The sequence below is a fragment of the Anomaloglossus baeobatrachus genome, chromosome 9 (genome assembly GCF_048569485.1).
Source record: "Anomaloglossus baeobatrachus isolate aAnoBae1 chromosome 9, aAnoBae1.hap1, whole genome shotgun sequence".
Taxonomy (NCBI): Eukaryota; Metazoa; Chordata; class Amphibia; order Anura; family Aromobatidae; genus Anomaloglossus; species Anomaloglossus baeobatrachus.
Genome location: NC_134361.1, coordinates 65,071,076 through 65,087,710, shown reverse-complemented (window position 1 = coordinate 65,087,710; position 16,635 = coordinate 65,071,076). Strand labels below are relative to the sequence as shown.

General features: G+C 46.6%; 1 protein-coding gene across 1 annotated transcript in view; it reads left to right on the top strand.

Annotated features, from left to right (window-relative positions):
- The window catches only part of LOC142251825 (phospholipid-transporting ATPase IG-like), a 223,007-nt gene that overhangs the window by 186,607 nt on the left and 19,765 nt on the right, over positions 1 to 16,635 (top strand). The window contains exons 25-28 of the mRNA XM_075324873.1: positions 216 to 351; positions 1,946 to 2,011; positions 6,807 to 6,910; positions 8,284 to 8,437. Coding sequence (XP_075180988.1) covers positions 216 to 351; positions 1,946 to 2,011; positions 6,807 to 6,910; positions 8,284 to 8,437 — 460 coding nt within the window. The remainder of the gene's footprint in view (positions 1 to 215; positions 352 to 1,945; positions 2,012 to 6,806; positions 6,911 to 8,283; positions 8,438 to 16,635) is intronic.

Below are 16,635 nucleotides of genomic sequence, written 5' to 3'. Positions count from 1 at the left end.
CGCGAGACTTTTTGTTGAGTTTTTGAAGCAGAAACTTTAACTTTTGAGATTTAGAGAGTTTCCGATCAGATCCTGCTTCAAACATTGGTTGTAAAATGTCACATGTTCATAGTACGGAGAAGAATAGAACAATCTTCTGTAGTATGGGCGCGTCTGTGCCTTTCTAGGCTCTTATAGCCGTCCTATGTGTAACGCTGATTTTGTATCCTTTGCAGGAGAATATCTGATAACGCAATGCTGCAGTGGTTGCCTTTCCTGTACTGGACCGCATTGGGAGCCTTTGAAGGACTAGTATTTTTCTTCGGGGTTTATTTCTTGTTCCAGAATCCCTCATTGGAAGGCAATGGTCAGGTATAGCACATTTCAGCTACAATATGTGCATAATGCAGATAATCATGAACAGGCATCAATTTTTATTTTTTTTTTTTTATTTATATTTTTTTTTAAATATTTTTTTAAATATTTTTTTTAATTCTTTATGAAAAAATCTTGCAATTATTCACACTGTCCACTGGGTCTGTTTTAGACTCCAACTTTTTGTCCTTTTAATAAAAACTTCACAGAATATTCCTTTTCATTATATTTCTGCCTATAATGACCGATAGAATAAAAAAATATATATACCTTAAGAACAAAGGGATTGAAACTGCACAACTTCAATGATAAAAACTGATTTTTTTTATTTTCATGGCAAAGTTAAAAATACAAATTAATTTACTAATCAATTTCACAGCGTGCCTATCTATCCAAACAAGGACGCCAAACTACCGATGACAATTTGTTAAATTACCCCTAAATACTGTTAGTAATATATGTAAGTGACTTAACTAGATGCAAAATTATAAATAATTTTAAAAAACTTCAATAAAGTCAATAAATATAAAATAACTAGTATCATTATCCATTTTATAAAGTCACTATATATTACCCTCTCAAAATCACTAACAATAACCAGTGTGTGATTGTGTTGTATTCAAAAATGTTTTTAAATAATATACTATACTAAATTACTTCATATTAATATACATATTATATGGGAATAAATAACACTGGAATAAATTATTGCACTTTTTACATATTTTATTTAGGGGCTAGATGACACGGGAATCAATATTGCACTTCTTACACATGTATGAGGTATCTCCATAAATATCTAAGAACCTGTGTTCCAATTAATCTACCAGATAGAAAATACATATTAACTTCTCTATACCTGTAAAAACCGGTGTTTGTGTGCCTCTCACTCTGACGCGCGTTTTGTACGTCACTTCATCAGGGAGCGGTATAATGACTGATAATGCGCAGCTGATAACACAGGCTTCATCATTCATAATATGCGATGTCACAGATGACCCCTCTCCTCCTTCACAATGACCATTACACAGGTTCATTAGATGCTTGAATATAAAAGATAGAGTTGGGGGATGACCATTGTGTCTGTGTACATGTGTTGTTTCCTAAAACAATAAAGAGACGAAGTCTTTAAAAAAAAAAAAAAAACAGTGGACAGGGTGTAAAATTCTTCAGATTGTATAAAAAATAAAATTCTATGTTAATGAAAAAAAAAATAGCAAAAAAATGGCAAAAATATTAAAAGAAAAATACATTTAACCAAAAAAACTTGATTATATCCTGGGTGGGGCGACCATGGGTTGGGCCTTTCTCCGCACAGCCTAAAAATGCTCAATTGGCTTGAGATCTGGAATTTTAAGGGTCATGTCATCACTTTGAAGTCTTTATTTTTCTCAGGTCATTAGTGACAAATCTTTGCCATGTGGTCGAGACAGTATCTTGATGGATTCGACACATTTGCTGACACTATACTAGAGCTTTACCATACTTTTATTACAAACCATGAACTGTGGTCTATGTAAAGCTGTTTTTTTGGGTCTTACCTTAACTTTTTTTTCTCTAAATAATGACTTGTGATATTGTGATCTTTCAGGTATTTGGAAACTGGTCTTTTGGGACAATTGTGTTCACTACATTAGTGTTTACAGTCACATTAAAGGTAAGGACGTGGTGTGGTGGGGTGTTGTTGTGGGCAGATGGTGCATGTCGTGGTATAGAAGTGATTTGCAGGCTTCCGTTTCTCTTTATCACAGAGAACACAAATGTTGGGGTTTAAGTGCATGAAAGCAGTAACTTGCCTTCCTATTACTTTATATACTACTAGAAGGTGGCCCGATTCTACGCATCGGGTATTCTAGAATTTACGTATTGTGTAGTTTATGTATGATTTTTGTTTTATATATATATATATGTAGATGTTGTTGTGTGTAGTTACCAAGTGTTTGTGTAGGGGCTGTACATGTTCTGGGTGTTGTCTGGGTGTGATGGGGGGTGAGAGCAGTGTTGTTTGTGTGTTGCGTTGTTTGTGGAGCGCTGTGTGTGTAGCGTTGTGTGTGTGTGTTGCGCGGTTTGTTTGTGTGTGGTGTGTTTTGGGGGGAGGTATGTTTTGTGCAATGTGTGTGTTGTGCGGTATGTGCGTATATTTGTGTGTGCAGCGTTGTCTGTGTGTGGGTGTCTGTGTAGGGCAGTTGTTTGTGGTTCCCAGTGTGTGTGTGTGTGGTGTGTTGTGCAGTGCGCGCGCGCGCGTGTGTGTGTGTGTGTGTTGGGGGGAGGTGTGCACTTCCCATCGTGCTCCATCCCCCATGCAGCGCACTCCCCATCGTGCTCCATCCCCCATGCAGCGCACTCCCTATCATGCTCCATCTCCCATCCTGCGCACTCCCAAACGTGCTCCATCCGCCATGCTGCGCACTCCGAAACGTGCTCCATCCGCCATGCTGCGCACTCCCAAACGTGCTCCATCCGCCATGCTGCGCATTCCCAAACGCGCGCCATCCGCCATGCTGCGCACTCCCCATCGTGCTCCATCCCCCATGCTGCGCACTCCCAAACGTGCTCCATCCGCCATGCTGCGCACTCCCCATCGTGCTCCATCTCCCATGCTGCGCACTCCCAAACGTGCTCCATCCGCCATGCTGCGCACTCCCCATCGTGCTCCATCCCCCATGCAGCGCACTCCCCATCGTGCTCCATCCCCTATGCTGCGCACCCCCCATCGTGCTCCATCTCCTATGCTGCGCACTCCCAAACGTGCTCCATCCGCTATGCTGCGCACTCCCAAACGTGGTCCATCCGCCATGCTGCGCACTCCCAAACGTGCTCCATCCGCCATACTCCGCACTCCCCATCGTGCTGAATCCCCCATGCTGCGCACTCCCAAACGTGCTCCATCCCCCATGCTGCGCACTCCCAAACGTGCTCCATCCGCCATGCTGCGCACTCCCAAACGTGCTCCATCCGCCATGCTGCGCACTCCCAAACGTGCTCCATCCGCCATGCTGCGCACTCCCAAACGTGCTCCATCCGCCATGCTGCGCACTCCCAAACGTGCTCCATCCGCCATGCTGCGCACTCCCAAACGTGCTCCATCCGCCATGCTGCGCACTCCCAAACGTGCTCCATCCGCCATGCTGCGCACTCCCAAACGTGCTCCATCCGCCATGCTGCGCACTCCCAAACGTGCTCCATCCGCCATGCTGCGCACTTCCAAACGTGCTCCATCCGCCATGCTGTGCACTCCTAAACGTGCTCCATCTGCCATGCTGCGCCAGCATCAGCCTCTCTACCCGCAGCATCAGCCTCTCTGCCCGCAGCATCAGCCTCTCTGTCCCCAGCATCAGCCTCTCTGTCCCCAGCATCAGCCTCTCTGTCCCCAGCATCAGCCTCTCTGTCCCCAGCATCAGCCTCTCTGTCCCCAGCATCAGCCTCTCTGTCCCCAGCATCAGCCTCTCTGTCCCCAGCATCAGCCTCTCTGTCACCAGCATCAGCCTCTCTGTCCCCAGCATCAGCCTCTCTGTCCCCAGCATCAGCCTCTCTGTCCCCAGCATCAGCCTCTCTGTCCCCAGCATCAGCCTCTCTGTCCCCAGCATCAGCCTCTCTGTCCCCAGCATCAGCCTCTCTGTCCCCAGCATCAGCCTCTCTGTCCCCAGCATCAGCCTCTCTGTCCCCAGCATCAGCCTCTCTGTCCCCAGCATCAGCCTCTCTGTCCCCAGCATCAGCCTCTCTGTCCCCAGCATCAGCCTCTCTGTCCCCAGCATCAGCCTCTCTGTCCCCAGCATCAGCCTCTCTGTCCCCAGCATCAGCCTCTCTGTCCCCAGCATCAGCCTCTCTGTCCCCAGCATCAGCCTCTCTGTCCCCAGCATCAGCCTCTCTGTCCCCAGCATCAGCCTCTCTGTCCCCAGCATCAGCCTCTCTGTCCCCAGCATCAGCCTCTCTGTCCCCAGCATCAGCCTCTCTGTCCCCAGCATCAGCCTCTCTGTCCCCAGCATCAGCCTCTCTGTCCCCAGCATCAGCCTCTCTGTCCCCAGCATCAGCCTCTCTGTCCCCAGCATCAGCCTCTCTGTCCCCAGCATCAGCCTCTCTGTCCCCAGCATCAGCCTCTCTGTCCCCAGCATCAGCCTCTCTGTCCCCAGCATCAGCCTCTCTGTCCCCAGCATCAGCCTCTCTGTCCCCAGCATCAGCCTCTCTGTCCCCAGCATCAGCCTCTCTGTCCCCAGCATCAGCCTCTCTGTCCCCAGCATCAGCCTCTCTGTCCCCAGCATCAGCCTCTCTGTCCCCAGCATCAGCCTCTCTGTCCCCAGCATCAGCCTCTCTGTCCCCAGCATCAGCCTCTCTTCTCCCAGCATCAGCCTCTCTTCTCCCAGCATCAGCCTCTCTCATCCCAGCATCAGCCTCTCTCATCCCAGCATCAGCCTCTCTGTCCCCAGCATCAGCCTCTCTGTCCCCAGCATCAGCCTCTCTGTCCCCAGCATCAGCCTCTCTGTCCCCAGCATCAGCCTCTCTGTCCCCAGCATCAGCCTCTCTGTCCCCAGGATCAGCCTCTCTCCTCCCAGCCTCCGTCCAGCCTTCCCCAAGATCAGCCTCTCTGCTCCCAGCCTCCTCCAGCATCAGCCTCCCTCTCCCAGCCTTCCCCAGGATCAGCCTCTCTCCTCCCAGCCTCCGTCCAGCCTTCCCCAAGATCAGCCTCTCTGCTCCCAGCCTCCTCCAGCATCAGCCCCCCTCTCCCAGCCTTCCCCAGGATCAGCCTCTCTCCTCCCAGCCTCCGTCCAGCCTTCCCCAAGATCAGCCTCTCTGCTCCCAGCCTCCTCCAGCACGCCGTGCTCCTCTGGCGACACTCACACACACGATCGCATCCACTCACACACACCCGATCCCGACACTCACACACCCGATCCCGACACTCACACACACGATCGCATCCACTCACACACACGATCGCATCCACTCACACACACGATCGCATCCACTCACACACACGATCGCATCCACTCACACACACGATCGCATCCACTCACACACACCTGATCCCGACACTCACACACACCCGATCGCATACACTCACACACACAGACACTGACGATATCGCACATACGCGCTCACAGTCACAACATCCGGAGATACCACATGCCTCTGGCCATGTGATCCTCCGTCAGGTCCTGGAAGGTCACAACAGCACAGTATCGAGGCCGAGAAGCAAGGGATATCGCCGGATGCTGTGAGTGTGTGGATGCGATGTGAGGTGTGTGTGAGGTGTGTGTGAGGTGTGTGTGAGGTGTGTGTGAGGTGTGTGTGAGGTGTGTGTGAGGTGTGTGTGAGGTGTGTGTGAGGTGTGTGTGAGGTGTGTGTGAGGTGTGTGTGAGGTGTGTGTGAGGTGTGTGTGAGGTGTGTGTGAGGTGTGTGTGAGGTGTGTGTGAGGTGTGTGTGAGGTGTGTGTGAGGTGTGTGTGAGGTGTGTGTGAGGTGTGTGTGAGGTGTGTGTGAGGTGTGTGTGAGGTGTGTGTGAGGTGTGTGTGAGGTGTGTGTGAGGTGTGTGTGAGGTGTGTGTGAGGTGTGTGTGAGGGTGAGTGTGAGGGTGAGTGTGAGGGTGAGTGTGAGGGTGAGTGTGAGTGTGAGTGTGAGGGTGAGGGTGAGGGTGAGTGTGAGGGTGAGTGTGAGGGTGAGTGTGAGGGTGAGTGTGAGGGTGAGTGTGAGGGTGAGTGTGAGGGTGAGTGTGAGGGTGAGTGTGAGGGTGAGTGTGAGGGTGAGTGTGAGGGTGAGTGTGAGGGTGAGTGTGAGGGTGAGTGTGAGGGTGAGTGTGAGGGTGAGTGTGAGGGTGAGTGTGAGCTGATGTGTGTGTATCTTCCGCCGCTACAGGACCTCGATGCGCTTGTAACTATGCCAACGTATCCCGTCCCCCGCTCGCACGGGAGCCCACACCACTCCCGTGCGAGCGGGGGATGGGGGATGGGGGGGGGGAGTACAGTACTCACCCCCCTTAACAGCCGTGTCAGTTCGGGGAATGCGCGGAGAGGGGGGGGGGGGGGGAGTACAGTACTCACCTCCGTGACAGTGACAGCCCTGTCAGTTCGGGGAATGCGCGGGGGGAGGTGGGCGGGGCCAGAGCTAACGTGCGTTGCGTGAGGGGGGCGGGGCGTGGCCGAATTGCCAATGCCTGCAGGGTGCCGGGGCGAGAGCCCAATCTGTGGGGGGGGCGGAGGCTGGGCGAGCGGCTGGCCAATCCATGTGGGGGCGCAGCCTGGGCGAGCGGCCAATCGGTGTGGGGGGGCGGGGCCATGGCGAGCCCAGCGGCCAATCAGCTTTGTGTCACCGTAAGGACACTGTCACCGGAAGGACACAATTTTGAAGCATGACAGACAGACAGACAGACAGAATAAGGCAATTATATATATAGATTTAAAATATTTCAAACCATTTTTTACTGATCTATGATTTTTAAGTGTCCTATACCCTTTACAGCTCGCATTAGATACTCGATACTGGACATGGATGAATCATTTGGTCATATGGGGCTCTTTGGCTTTTTACGTTATCTTCTCAATATTTTGGGGAGGAATCATTTGGTAAGTTTCTCACAAAAACGTTTGTTTATTAAAAAAAAATTAAATACAAGTAGAAATTGGTAAAATTATTGTCAGATACATATACCACTGTCAGAAGCACTTGCGTATTTGTAGGTATACACTTGACATGTCCAGCCTGATGGTGTAACTCCACAGGCACTATAGTATTGCCGTTATAACCCCACAGGCACTATTGTATTGCCGGTGTCACCCCACAGGCACTATTGTATTGCCGGTTTCACCCCACAGGCACTATTGTATTGCCGGTGTCACCCCACAGGCACTATTGTATTGCCGGTGTAACCCCACAGGCACAACTGTATTGCCGGTGTAATCCCATAGGCACTATTGTATTGCTGGTGTAAGCCCACAGGCACAATTGTATTGCCGGTGTAATCCCATAGGCACTATTGTATTTCTGGTGTAAGCCCACAGGCACTATTGCATTGCCGCTGTAAGCCCACGGGCACTATTGTATTGCTGCTGTAAGCCCACGGGCACTATTGTATTGCTGCTGTAAGCCCACGGGCACTATTGTATTGCTGCTGTAAGCCCACGGGCACTATTGTATTGCTGGTGCATCCCCACAGGCACTAGTGTATTGCCGCCGTACCCCCCCCCACCCCTCGGCACAATAGTATTGCAGCTGGGTTCAGTCTGAATTAGATGAGATGCCCCTGTAGGATAACCACTGCCCCTTTTTCTTGTTCAGGCTCATGGATGCATTATAGAACACCCCCTATATAGTTAAGCACAGAGCGGCTGCAGTTGGCAGCTTCTGTTGTATTGGTCTTGGTTTCAGTATGTGTCACATTTTGCCTAGTACTTTTAAAGGGTTTTTCTCATCACAAATCAATAAAATTGCAAAGTGCTTGTAAGAACAAATAACTTTACAAATTATTTGTTTTTCTAAGTCCTCTCCATTCTGCTTCCTCGAGTGGCCAGCCTTTTAAGCCAGGAGCACAGCGCTTACAAGCTTTTTCCGATAGCGCTTGTAAGTGCTGCTCTGAAGCATGCCAGGTCCGGCAAGCTGCAGTACTGTGCTCCTTCAATGCTGCAGAGACAAAGTTGTATCATTTAGAAGCACAATATGGACCTTCTGTGAAACCATACCGCTAAATCAGGCAAAAAACTAGGAGGCTCGGGAGCGGGGTGCTCCTGAAGATCAATGAAGAGAAAACTCCTTTAATTCGGCAACTTGTATAACAACTTTAAAGAAACCTTATCCAAATCCGATTTGTGCCCGGGGTTGGAGCATTCATGTATTTGCCGCTTGTCCCGATTCCTCCATAATCTCGCAGGCTGATTGTGAACGTTCTTGCTATCTCCTAATCTGCTCGTGCATTAATCTCCACTGTCGGGATCTCTTCTAGGCCGTTCCTCAGACAGCAGCGAATGTACTTTGTGTTTTCTCACATGCTGACATCGGTGTCGGTCTGGCTGGCCATAATCCTGCTGATTTTTATAAGCCTTTATCCAGAAATATTGCTGATCACTCTACGAAATGTTAGGCGTGCGGGCCAAAAGGTAAGAGAAGCCGAATCTCTGGTAGATTTTGTTGAACACTCACGTGGGTGGAAAAAGCCAAATTAAGGTCTATAAAATTGTCATCTGATGGGAATATTCTAACTTTTGGTCACAAATACAGACTTTTTGCAGTTTTGTTAGAAATTTTGACTTTTTTTTTTTTTTTTGCCTTTCTGTTGGGAAATGTCACAAATATTTGCCAATCAATAATGGCCGATCTGATAGCGGCTTTTTATCAGATTGACGTTGACCCCTGACTGCTTCAGTTCTTTGATCTATTATTTGACCTCAGTTTCACCAGCTCACAAGGAAAGCTCCTCACCTGTGGTCCAAACCCATGGGCTGGATATACTGCGTATTGTACAATATGGTTCTACTGTAGGTGGCGGACAGAGACTCAGAAGTACACGGTGATGGGATGGGATATTATATACATTCTCCTTGAACGTCCGTTGCAGCTAGATGTTGGGGAATTTTACGAATGATTATGTTGTTACACCGGGTCTACGGAGAGACATAAAGGGAGTCAATTATCATATCTGACCTCAACATTGCAAGCAGAACTTAAGATACTAAGGAAAGACGTGGAAACATACCCATGTCTACCACAACTAATAGTGAGTTGATACACACGGCACTTCTAGGGTGGTCCTCAATTAAGGTTCAAAACCATCTCAAGTAGATGTAGAAACTTGGCACTCCAGATCGATGTGAGTAGTGGTTTTTATTGTGAAGAACTTGTAGGGCCAGCACAAGCAGTGCCACATAGACAGCGGTGGACACCACGTCATACCCAGTTACGCTGCTTGCCACGCTACTATACTGTCTGAGGACCCTCTGCATGTATACTGATGAAGGTCTTTTGACCAAAACGTCTGTGCTTGTGCTGGTCCTACAAGTTCTTCACAATAAACACGACCATTCACCTTGATCTTGAGTGCCAAGTTTCTACATCTACCATTACTAATAGCACATTCCTTTTATCTAACACACAAGGCAAATGGTTCCTTAAGTGGCGGCTGGCTGTTACTTCAACAGTGAAGTGTCCTTTGTTAGGCCTCCTTCACATGTCCGTATTCCCGGTATGAGTTCTCTGTTTTTTTGTTTTTTTTTTCATGGAAACCACATGTGCCCATTTTAACCTATGGTGATCTTCACATGTCCGTGTGAACCACACAGAGGTATGACCATCTTTATCCAGCAGCACGGATGACAAGGGGCAATACAAGTCTTTGGGTCCGTGAAAAACACGTACAGACCATGGATGGCTTCAATGTGCTCTACGTGTTTCACATTGCAGAGTTCTGAGAAGCTATTCTTTCTGTATCTATTCCCGGACGATACGGCTGGCACACAGATTGAGAATACTGATGGCACTAGTACTGGGGTTTTTTTCGTGTACATGTTTTATACGCACGTGTGAATGAGGCCTTACCAGACACACACCTTTTCGAATAGTCTCCAAATTAACATCTCCTGTGTCATCCAAAATGTTCTCCTGCAGACCTTGAATCTTTCTCAGAATAGAAGGGCTTATGAGGAGCCACGGTTCTTGGTGCAGGATGATTTATGAATTATGGAACACCCGGTAGACCTCCCCGGAGTCCTCCTGAGTTCTCCTGTATCATCCAAAATCTTCTGTAGACCTTGAACCTTCAGCATAATGGAAGGGCTTAGGCTAGGTTCACATTTCCGTCAATTTGTATCAGTCACAATCCGCAGCTCTGGTAAACAACTGAATCCGTTTGTCGGATTCCGTTGTTCCCATATACTTGTATGAGCGGCGGAGTGTGACTGATGAGTCGTTGCATCCTCCGCCCGACTGATCAGTCGTGGAACGACTGACCGTCGGGCGGCAGGAACGCAGCATGTAGCGTTTTTTGAGGAGCGGAATCCTTTTGATTTCGCTGCGCATGCTCTCTCTCGGCGGGTGAACGTTTAGCTGATCACCCGGCAGCCGCCTTCTGTGAGCGATCAGCTGATCACCCGGCAGCCGGCTAATGACAGCGATCAGCTGATCACGCGGTGGCCGCCTTCTGTGAGCGATCAGCTGATCACGCGGTGGCCGCCTTCTGTGAGCGATCAGCTGATCACCCGGTGGCCGCCTTCTGTGAGCGATCAGCTGATCACCCGGCGGCCGGCTAATGACAGCGATCAGCTGATCACGCGGTGGCCGCCTTCTGTGAGCGATCAGCTGATCACCCGGCAGCCGGCTAATGACAGCGATCAGCTGATCACGCGGTGGCCGCCTTCTGTGAGCGATCAGCTGATCACCCGGCGGCCGGCTAATGACAGCGATCAGCTGATCACCCGGTGGCTGGCTAAAGCGATCAGCTGATCACCCGGTGGCTGGCTAATGAGAGCGATCAGCTGATCACCCGGCGGCCGGCTAATGAGAGCGATCAGCTGATCACCCGGCGGCCGGCTAATGAGAGCGATCAGCTGATCACCCGGCGGCCGGCTAATGAGAGCGATCAGCTGATCACCCGGTGGCCGGCTAATGAGAGCGATCAGCTGATCACCCGGTGGCCGGCTAATGAGAGCGATCAGCTGATCACCCGGCGGCCGGCTAATGAGAGCGATCAGCTGATCACCCGGCGGCCGGCTAATGAGAGCGATCAGCTGATCACCCGGCGGCCGCCTAATGAGAGCGATCAGCTGATCACCCGGCGGCCGCCTAATGAGAGCGATCAGCTGATCACCCGGTGGCCGGCTAATGACTGCGATCAGCTGATCACCCGGTGGCCGGCTAATGACTGCGATCAGCTGATCACCTGGCGGCCGGCTAATGAGAGCGATCAGCTGATCACCCGGCGGCCGGCTAATGAGAGCGAGCAGCTGATCACCCGGCGGCCGGCTAATGAGAGCGATCAGCTGATCGCTTTCATTAGCCGGCTGCCGGGAGATCATCTGTTCGCTTTCATTAGCCGGCTGCCGGGAGATCATCTGTTCGCTCTCAAAAGCCGGAGGCCGGGTGATCATCTGTTCGCTCTCAAAAGCCGGTGGCCGGGTGATCAGCTGATCGCTCTCAAAAGCCGGCTGCCGGGTGATCAGCTGATCGCTCTCTCTGTCACTTGTTTTATAACGGATTCTGCTTTCTCTTCCAATACTTGTCATCCGTTGTACAAAGCCTCAGTCACAAGCCTTAAGTAACGCATGTGACTGAGGCAATACAACGGAAATGTGGACCTAGCCTTAGAAGGGTTGTCGTTCTTGACACAGGATGTTTCATGAATTCTGGAACACCCAGTGAACACCCCAGGAGTGCTTTGCTTAAGATGCTGCATTTAGTCAAGATAGCAGTTAAGGGAGAGGAGAAAAATGATTGATTTCCTTTCCCAGTGGTTCAGACCTCAGATCTAGCATTTATCAACGACTAGTGCATATTCCGTGCTGCCACCTACATGTTACGTGCTGGGCTGACTTTATAGTGGACCAGACTTTGCAATTAAAGGAATCCATAACTAACCAGCTTGACTAATATAATTTCTTCAGCACTGGTGTCCTGTCACTTTAAGCCACTATCTGTGCTCTAAAGGCATATGTGCTCTGTTCTGTGCTTTCCTTGCTTGTCCCCTCTGTGTGATTAATTTATTGATTGTTTTCCTCTCATCTTGTCTTCCTCTTACTGACCCTGCTTCTCTCCCTGTCCCCCCTGTCTCTGCTTTTGGACCAGGTAACAAAACACTTGCCTTCCTCAGGAACGTCCACTATCTTCATGCTTTCTCAAACCTCCAGTACTCACAGTTTCCCTTGGAGTGATTAAGGTGAATTTGCTTACTACTTTCATGTTTCCAAATTATTGACTAATCTTTTCTTTACAGAAGTTTGTGCTTAATTTCTTTAACTCAATAACACTTAGTTGCTCTTACGAGTAAAGCAACATATTTTGATTTATTTATTTTTTTAGGAACTGCATTTTTATTTTATAAGTGTTTTTACATATTACTTATATTTTTTTTTTTACTAAGCTTAAAACTTATGGAGGCCTTTAACATAAGAAAAAAACATTATTATTTTTATTGTTATATTATTATTTATTATTATTATTATTTATTATTATTAATAATATTATTATAATATTTTTTTATCATTATTTTATTACTATTATTATTTTTTATTAGTTTGTTATATTTATTATTATTATTATTTTAATTTTTTGTTAAATTAAGTTGCAGAAAGTTTTAGGATTAGTTTGTGACCTGCTCCTACCTTGAGACTTTTCTCACTCGGATGTGCACCTCCCAGTAATACATGCTGGACTTGAGCCCTGGGCATTCGGGATGCTGCTCACTTCACTAGCTCTTCTGGACTAACACAGCTTCATTCCTGTGCTGCTTCCTTTTTCTACAGCTCATTAGAGATTTTTTTTTTCTCCCTTTTGCTGGCAAACATTGATGCTGAGTGCAGGACAAGTAAAGGGGGGAAATGACAGTCTGATTCACAACCAGTGATGCCCAAGATCTCATGCAGATTGTTGTGTGTGCTTGCTCCCTAATTGCTCTCTGATACTGTGCATCCTGTGTGATCTGCCCACATGTAAGAATTGGGTACATTATTCCCTGTCCACACTGTGATACATAGTTTACGCCATCTTCTCCCTTCTGCTATCTGTAACATTGAAAGAAGGGAGCGAGAGAGCAGAAAGAATAGATACAGACAAGAGCAGTGGGCTGTCTGATCTATGTTTAAAAAAAAACTGACTGAACTCCTCGACCCGACGTGTGAACAGGCGCATAACTGAACATGACATAAAATACAAAAAGACAGTTTACACTCGGATAATGCTAAAGTATGGAAACCATGAATATGTGAACATGGACCTGCATTACTGCTAAGGAAAATCTGAGAAAAATGAATATATTGGTAAAAAGCGATTTGGTGTATGTCAGTTGTGCATAACACCAACAACTATTTTTCTGTTTATAGTTACGAGGTATACCTTTTATGTTCCTCCATTTCACAGTGTTGGTAAATTCAGTAGTTGTTTCTACAATGCGATGGCTAGAGCGTTCTCATTAGAGCCGGCCCGAACACATTATTTGTATACACATTCTTACATGTTTATGCTCATTATATTCGTTTAGCCTTTCAAATCATACTTAATATTAAATTAGTAGTGTACTGCCAGGCTGATAAAAATAAGGTTAAACCATGCTCCCTGTCACTCCTCCTCCCTATTGTTGATCACACGATTGTGTAGATGCTGGGGATCACATGGATGTCTTGTGCAGAATGCGCTTTCCTATGTACATATCTACCTGTATGATAGAATAAGTGCCTCTAATTTGGAAGCGCTGTTATTTTTTTACTGCTTACAGGGAACCTGTCATGTAAAATAAAAGTTAATCTGCAAGTTAATAGTGTTGTGATGCCTTGCAGCCACCACACTGAGGCACGGAGAGCCCCACTGCCACAAGGAAATGATTAATATTTCCACCGGCTGCTTTGGGCTTTCAGTTAAAGGAGCATGGTCGGCACAGTTTGAGTCTCTGCTCAGTGCATAGTGAGCGTCAGCTTTAACCACACCCCTGCACGGACTGAAAGCCTCCTCTGCATGGATGCACTCCATTGCACTGAACCGTTTTCATCTCCAACCCTTTTTCCCTGTGAGCGCAATGAGAGGGAAGGCAGAATAAGAACATGGAGAAGATGATGGTTACACAATTGCACTGTTTTTAATTAATTTATTGAATATTTTCCTTTATTTATGTTTAATTATGACTATTAAGCAATAGTTTAGTCTTTTATTACATTTGGTTTAGAGACAAGTTTAAGAGTGAATATCAATTCTTTCTTCATTCTGGCCCTAGGAGTTTAGTGAGCAGTTTTATTTATTGCCAGCATTCCCTGTATGAACAAACATACAGAGGTAGCTGTCAGTTACTGGTTAGGACCGCCCACTGGACTACTGAGCGTAGAATGAACAAGGATTTAACTGAATACAATTTTTAATTTAAAAAAAAAAGTTATGCTGAATCTTTTTTCTACACAACTATATCTCAATCTGTTCCTCGCCACATGGTCTATAACTGTTTAAAGCACCAATCTAGCATTAGATTATGCTATATAGAAGACCTATACAACTGACACAACATTTTAGGCACTGGAACTAACAAACCATTAGCCATGACATTGTTTTATGCCAGATTTTCTAATTTTTGCAAAAAATATTTACTCTTATTTTATTTTTTTTCACTTTTTATCTAATTCTGGTTATTGTGACAGTTTTTGTCTAGTGGAAAGCTTTTGCTCCAGATTGTTTATATATAAATGTCGTATGCTTTGGAGCGATTTTGAAGAATACATTTGATTGGATACCTCCATTTAAAGGGAACCTGTCACTAGATTTGGTGACAATAAGCTGCGGCCACTACTAGTGGGTTCTTATATATAGCATTCTAACATGCTGTATATAAGAGCCCAGGCCGCTGTATAGAACATAAAAAATACTTTATAATACTCACCTGGAAGGTCGCTCCGTTGAAGACTGGTCGAATCGGCGTCTCTGGGACCGGCGCCTCATCTTGATCTTCCTTCTTCTGAAGCCATCGTGCATGACGCGTCCTACATCATACACACTCGCCGGCATTAAGGTCCTGCGCAGGCGCATTGTGCTCTGCCCTACTCAGGGCAGATCAAAGTATTGTAGTGCGCCTGCGCGGGACCTCAATGCCGGCGAGTGTGTATGATGTAGGACGCGTCATGCACGCCGGCTTCAGAAGAAGGAAGACCAAGATGTCCGAAAGAGGAGGCACCAGTCCCGGAAAACGGAGACACCGATTCGACCAGTCTGCAACGGAGCGACATTCTAGGTGAGTATTATCAAGTGTTTTTTATGTTCTACACAGCGGCCTGGGCTCTTATATACAGCATGTTAGAATGCTGTATATAAGGGCTCAGTGGTGGTGGCCGCAGCTTATAGGCCCCAAATGTTTTAAGAAGTTCCCTTTTAAGAATTTCTTTTGATGGAGCTCTTTTAGTGTATAATTGTTTAATGAAACATAAGCATCATCCATAAAGCCATTAAAATATTATAATTTTACAGTCTATCCATCATGTTCATTCTTTATTTTTTATTTTGTTTGTATCATTGTTTTAGAGAAAAATGTGCACCAAAACAGTTGTTTCAGAGTCTACCCGATCGACTGTAAGACCTCTACTTTTACGAACGTTCTCAGATGAGTCTAATGTACTATAAGAGGTACAAACCACCATAATCCAAATTATATCATGAAACCAATCAGCCCTAATCTGCTTCTGGCTAACTGATTGATGCTTAATTTTGGGATTGTGGTACAGCTGCTGAATATTCACACAGAAGAATAAGATCAGTTCTGTTTGTTGGCATAATTGGAACAGATGGGCCCTTTTTATTGCTGTAAAAGCTTTCTCATTTTTTTTTTTTAGTCCCAAAATGTATTCAGATTTATGTAAAATGACATATAATACATTGGCAAACTGTCCAGATTCAGTTATTTGGCTCCCGTCGGTTTTCCACCTGAACCAGAATTGTCCAATCAATACCTAGAACCCTCCAGAATTTTAGTAAAAAAAATATTTAAAATTTGAATTTTAAAAACGGATTCCAATTATGTAAATAAACTGACATTTGACTTATTTTACTGTAGAAAAGCTAAATGAAAGCTATGATTATATCCTTATAAAAATATGGTGGCATATGGCTTATTTGTGATTTTATCAGTAAGCAAAGATATAATACCGCTTCTTGTTAATAGTGGCATCTGTTAATCATAAATAGCGTTATTTGCTCCTGGTCTAGTATCTTATCCAGTATCTTATGCCAGAGAAATACACATTTTTTTCTTATATGTAAATGAGCTGTTAAAGGGAACCTGTCACCGGATGTTTATAATACTCGCCTAACGGTCGGTGCGCAGCAGACTGGTCGGGTGGGCGTCTGTTCTCCAGGTCTGCGCCTCCTCTTTTGCCAAATTTGTCCTCCTTTTGAAACTAGTGTGGATGACGCGTTCTACATCATCTACACTAGCCGACATTGATATCCTGCGCAGGCGCACTATAATCCTTTGATCTGCCCTACTCAGAGCAGATCAAAGTGCGCCTGCGCGGGACACCCAACCGGCCAGTCTTCTCAGCACCGACAGTTAGCTGAGTATTATAAACATCTGGTGACAGGTTCCCTTTAAGATCTATGGGCCGGACATAGATCTCCCTGA